This window comes from Heptranchias perlo, chromosome 5 (assembly GCF_035084215.1).
Source record: "Heptranchias perlo isolate sHepPer1 chromosome 5, sHepPer1.hap1, whole genome shotgun sequence".
In the NCBI taxonomy this organism is placed as follows: domain Eukaryota; kingdom Metazoa; phylum Chordata; class Chondrichthyes; order Hexanchiformes; family Hexanchidae; genus Heptranchias; species Heptranchias perlo.
Genome location: NC_090329.1, coordinates 24,076,781 through 24,082,780, shown reverse-complemented (window position 1 = coordinate 24,082,780; position 6,000 = coordinate 24,076,781). Strand labels below are relative to the sequence as shown.

General features: G+C 47.3%; 1 protein-coding gene across 1 annotated transcript in view; it reads left to right on the top strand.

The window, feature by feature from the left end:
• Positions 1 to 934: 934 nt before the first annotated feature.
• The window catches only part of ero1b (endoplasmic reticulum oxidoreductase 1 beta), an 89,009-nt gene continuing 83,943 nt past the window's right edge, over positions 935 to 6,000 (top strand). The window contains exon 1 of the mRNA XM_067984136.1: positions 935 to 1,158. Coding sequence (XP_067840237.1) covers positions 1,042 to 1,158 — 117 coding nt within the window. The 5' untranslated portion in view covers positions 935 to 1,041. The remainder of the gene's footprint in view (positions 1,159 to 6,000) is intronic.

The window sequence follows — 6,000 nt, the reverse complement described above, 5'->3', positions numbered from 1 at the left end:
CTGTCTGTGTGTGGGGAGGGTTCTGTCTGTGGGGGGGTCTGTCTGTGTGCGCGTGTGAGAGTGTGTGGGGGTATGTCTGTGTGGGTCTATTTGTGTTTGGGGGGGTCTGTCTGTCTGTCTCTGTGTGTGTGTGGGGGGGGGTCTGTCTGTCTGTGTGTGGGGGGGTTCTGTCTGTGTGTGTGTGGGGGTCTGTCTGTGTTTGGGGGGGTCTGTCTCTGTGTGTGTGTGTGGGGGTCTGTCTGTCTCTCTGTGTGTGTGTGGGGGTCTGTCTGTCTCTGTGTGTGTGTGGGGGGGGTCTGTCTGTCTCTGTGTGTGTGTGGGTCTGTCTGTCTCTGTGTGTGTGTGGGGGTCTGTCTGTCTCTGTGTGTGTGTGGGGGTCTGTCTGTCTGTGTGTGTGGTCTGTCTCTGTGTGTGTGTGGGGGGGTCTGTCTGTCTCTGTTGGTGGGGGGTCTGTCTGTCTGTCTCTGTGTGGGTGGGGGGGTCTGTCTGTCTCTGTGTGTGTGTGGGGGGGTCTGTCTGTCTGTGTGTGTGTGTGGGGGTCTGTCTGTCTGTGTGTGTGGTCTGTCTCTGTGTGTGTGTGGGGGGGGGTCTGTCTGTCTCTGTTGGTGGGGGGTCTGTCTGTCTGTCTCTGTGTGTGTGTGTGTGGGGGGGGGGGTCTGTCTGTCTCTGTGTGTGTGTGGGGGGGTCTGTCTGTCTCTGTGTGTGTGGGGGTCTGTCTGTCTCTGTGTGTGTGTGGGGGTCTGTCTGTCTGTGTGTGTGGTCTGTCTCTGTGTGTGTGGGGGGGGGTCTGTCTGTCTGTCTGTCTCTGTGTGTGTGGGGGGAGGTTGTGGGCTCAGTTTATTGACGATCTCTATCGATGATCTATTCGGGGCCGATTGCTCCTGATCCGCTTCTCCTTTACCGCTGGGTCTTGGAGCCTCTGCCCGCCCACTTCCTTTTCCGGCCTCCTGGCCTGGTCTCAGCGAACAGGCGGAGGCCGCATCGAGAGCAGCTCGGAGCCGGAGCCGGGATTGTGCGTGTGATGAGCAGAAGGTCGGGGCGATGAGGAGCGGCGCTGCGGTCATCTCCCTGCTGCTCCTCCTGGGCAGAGTCGCGGGCGGCGGGGCCGGGGCCGGGAACGGGCACCCGGACCCCGAGGCCGAGGACTGCTTCTGTCACGTAAGTTTCCTTCCACTTGCCGGGGGCCGGGGCTCAGTCCCGCGGCTCCTGCTCTACTTTCACTGGGGGTGGGGGGGTGGGGGGGGGGGGGGGGGCCCGAGGTGAAGCGCTTCGTTAAGTTAGTTTCTGTTGATGTGGAGATGCCGGTGATGGACTGGGGTTGACAATTGTAAACAATTTTACAACACCAAGTTATAGTCCAGCAATTTTATTTTAAATTCACAAGCTTTCGGAGGCTTCCTCCTTCCTCAGGTGAACGATGTGAAAATGAAATCCTCGAAATGAAGTCGCATTTATAATTCACAGAACAATGCTTGGTGAGTACAGACAGTTTTTTCAACTGCCCGTTGCCAAGGCAATCAGTGTGCAGACAGACAGGTGTTACCTGCAAGGTCTCAGAATATACAAATCACCAAAAAAAAAACAACAAACAAAAAACAGAGATAGAGATGTAGAAACATAGAAAAGACAGCAACTGACCAGTTATATTAAAAACAGATAACATTTGTTCGCTGGTGGGGTAACGTGTAGCGTGACATGAACCCAAGATCCCGGTTGAGGCCGTCCTCATGGGTGCGGAACTTGGCTATCAATTTCTGCTCGACGATTTTGCGTATTTCAGTTGTCAACACTAAAGGATTACATAGGAACATAGGAATTGCTAAACCAAAAAAGACCAAGGTCCATCTAGTTCACCATGATACAACGAAAATGGAGTTCTTGATTCCAATCGATCTCTATCAATTAGTCTACAACAGATCCAGACGTGAGGCAAGGTTAAACCCCCAGTGGTAGAGAGCTTTGGGAACCATAGGGCCAAAGTCACCTGTTCCTCCTAAGCCTGCGACACTCACCACATCATGTCTCAAATTACTCATATACTGTCTCTCATTATGGCATATATTTGGCTGGTATTTTAACAGAAACTGTTTTCTTTCACTGTCAGCCTGGGACTATTAACAGCCCACCCGTCCCTTAACTTTCTCTACCTGGGATTAAATGCTTGCTGCTTCAATGATCTGGAGAGCAGTGTGTTTTATTAAAATTCATCCAGGTCTGGTCTGGGCCACTTGTTCGCTGCAGCCTCCCATGTAGTAGCTTGATCACTCAATAAGACAGAACCAAACAAAGGAAAGTAGGAGGAAACGAGAAAGACAAGCAAAAGAGAAGGTATAAATAAAATGCAGCAGAAAAGAAAAAAGAGCTGTCGAAGAAAGGGAGAAGTGAGCAAAGGAAGGAGAAACAAGTGACATGGAATGCAGAGGTGAAGGAAGGAAAAATCAAGGAACTTTTGGTGATGGTTGTGTCTCTCACTCTTCTTGCACTTTATTTTTAATTACTTATCTTTGGCGAACTTTAGTGTTTTAACATTACAATGTCACTGTTACCTTGTAACAGGAGAAAAAAAAATGTACAACTATCTTATTGTACTGTCATGCCTGCCCGTTCAGTTAACAAGCTGAAGACAACCTGTTAACGGTCACATATCCCCTTGTTATGCCTGCTGCTGGGGGGAGCGGCTGCGTGCTCTGGATCAGATATACAACTCCTGCCATCTATTGCTACAACAGTCTGAATTTCATCCAGCACTTTCGTGCAGGAAGTCGAAGTTTCTCAAACTTCGGTGAGGTCCATCTCACGTGAGCATAAGGAGGTGGAAAGTTGATATGCTATGAACAATGAGTGTTTGCATTTTTAGAGCATAAAATGTGCTTACCTGTTTTCTATGAGAGAGGTTCCTTTCAGTATTTGCTGATTTATAAAGTGCTCCAGGCAAAATAATTGAGTGTGAGGCCTGTCTAACACTTGATCGAGTGCCCCTAAACTCATCTCAGTGGTCATCCTATCAGGGTTCAGTTCTTATTTTGTCAAACCAAAGGAGAAATCAAGCTCATGGTTTTGACTGGCAGAATCACCACCTGTCTTTCTATGGGGACCTAGAGATTCTTGAGAAGCTTTAGTTATTTGATAAAATCAAACTAATTCTGAGGGGGAAAGGCACCTGATATTTCCCAGTTTAACCTGCACATTGGGACAGCAGGTCCCAACACCTTTCATATCTCTGGCGACTGTGGAAAAAGGATTCACACCTTAAAGCCTTTTGGTGCCTTGGACAAGGCAATGCTCTTCCCCACCAGCCAAGCCAAACACTCTTTATCATCATTGCAATGTAGGAACCAGACAGACCACTCTGGGTTTGATCCTCTTCAGGTGACTCCTCTCATCATAGAAGAAAGAATTACATTTATACAGCGCCTTTCACAACAGCCTTTCAGAACGTTTCAAGTGCTTTACAGCCAATGAAGTACTTTTTCAAGTGTAGTCACTGCTGTAATGTAGAAAACACAGCAGCCAGTTTGTGCACAGCAAGGTCCCACAATATGATAATGACCAGATAATCTGTTTTAGTGATGTTGGTTGAGGGATAAATATTGTCCAGACTCCAGGAGAACGCTCCTGCTCTTCAAAGTGCCATTGGATTCTTTTATGTCCACCTGAGAGGGCAGATGGGGCCTCAGTTTAACATCTCATCCAAAAGACAGCACCTCCGACAGTGCGCCACTCCCTCAGTATTGCACTGGAGTGTCAGTCTAGATTTTGTGCTCAAGTCGCTGGAGTGGGACATGAACCCACGACCTTCTGACTCAAGAGGCAAGAGTGACACCAACTGAGCCACAGCTGACGACTACTGGGGCATATCCATAAGACTTCACTGCTTTATTGCTGCCTCTGTTTTCAGCCTGGACTGATCAGATGTTTTGTTACTTTTCTAGGTTGCTTGGTGATCCCTTTATTGTTCTAGTATGTGCTACAGCTTTATTCTTGAGGGGACAATTTGTGCAATGTGTTTTGCTAGGGATTTGTGTACACTTATATTTTGCTTAAGTGCAGAGTGGCAGGATACCCATTTATATCCTGTTAATGTTTGTGGTACGTTGCTGTTTTGAACAATTGAGTGTGTTTAATCTAACTTGCATCAATGTGCATAGTTAGGAAGGCCAAAAACGCTTTGTTTGCTGCCATCCTAGACCATTATTTTTTTTGCATGGCTGGTTTTTGCACATCCAGTTCCGAGTTGGTGTCGATGGAAGTGAACACCAAACAGCAGATCTCCATGGTTTTTGCCTCTTGAATGTGGAGGCCAATTGGCACTTTGTGCCTGCAGGACTGACCTGGCTGCACACAATCACTCTGAATGCTGGCATTTAATAGCTTGCACTGAGCCAACTGCACACAGTAACTTAGATTAATTAAAGCCACTGACTGGTGCTGAATTGTTGGCCACAGTTATCACTGGGGAAATGTTGGCATTGAAGGTTTAAGCTCAGTTGTGATATGTTTCCCAATGAAAATTAAATTGCACAATTTGACGGTGACAACACTTCCTGGTGTTATAGTACACTGAAAGTTGAGATTTTTACTGAGTTAGCAGGATTGGGTTTTCCCAACGCACATGGATTGACTAAACCTCTCAGGTGGACTTTTAGTGTAGAAGAGGATAAGAGTTAGTGTCGTAAATTCTAGGTGCTCATTACTCAAGGTTTTGCCGGTGCCCTTTTATTTGTTCTCAGGATACGAGCAGCGTTGGCAAGGCAATAAAATACAGCCCAAACCTAGTTTCCCAAGAAGGTGGTAGTGGGCCTTATCTCTGAACAACTGCAGTCCTTATGCTGTTGGTGCTCCCACAATTGTGTTAGGCATGGAATTCCAGAATATTGACCCAGCAATGACGAAGGAATGGCAAATATATGTCTAAGTCAGGATGGTGTGTGACTTGGAGGGAAACTTGGAGGAGATAGTTGCTACTCTTGTCCTTCTCAGTGTTAAAGGTCGTAGGGGAAGGAAATGCTGTTGGTGTAACCTTGGTGAGTAGCTGCAGAGCATCCTGTAGATCGTGCATACTGCAGCCACGGTGTGCTGGTGGTGGAGGGGGTGGATACTGAGTCCAGTAGCAGGATCACTGATCAAGTGAACTGCTCTGTCCTAAATGGTGTCGACTTTTTGAGTGCTGTTGTGGTGGCACCCACCCAGACAAATGGTGAGTATTCCATCACACTCCTGACTTGACCCTAGTAAATGGTGAAGAGGATTTGAGGGGTCGGGAGGTGAGCAAAGTATCCAGCCTCTGCCCTGCCCTTGTAGCCACAGTGTTGATATGGCTATTCCAGTTAATCCTCTGGTTAGTAGTGATCTTCAAGATATTGATGGTGGGGGTCTAGTGATGGTGGCCTCGTTCAAGGTCAAGAGGAGACGGCTGGGCTTTCTCTTATTTGGGATTTTCATTATCTGGCATCTATGTGACACTTGTTAGCCCAAGCCTGGATGTTATCCAGGTTCTGCTGTGGACTGGCATGGGCTGCTTCACTATCTGAGGAGTTGTGAATGGATCTAAACACTGGAATCATCGGTGAACAGCCCCACCCCTGACCTCATGATGAAGGGAAGGTCATTGATAAAGCAGCAGAAGATGGTTGGGCCTCGGACACTTCCCTGAGGAACTCCTGCAGCAATGTCTTGGGGCTGTGAAGATTAGCATCTGATTTTATTTTGCCGTTACTGCAATGATTTTGGTGCGAGTGTTGGCTGGCTGAGATCTGCTTTAATCAACCTTCCTTTTTCATAGTTCACATCACTTCATCACTTTTTTTTGTCAGTCCCACCTAAATCAGGCCAATGGATTGTGAGATTTACATTATATTTATTTCGGGGGATGGGAGACGAGAGAGAGTTACGTTTTTTTAAAATAGAAAACCTTTTCTTTCCTTGCTGACATTCGTGGGGAGATATACAGTGTATGTTTTGTCAGATACAGGTTTATCCACCATGTTGGTTGTAAGATGA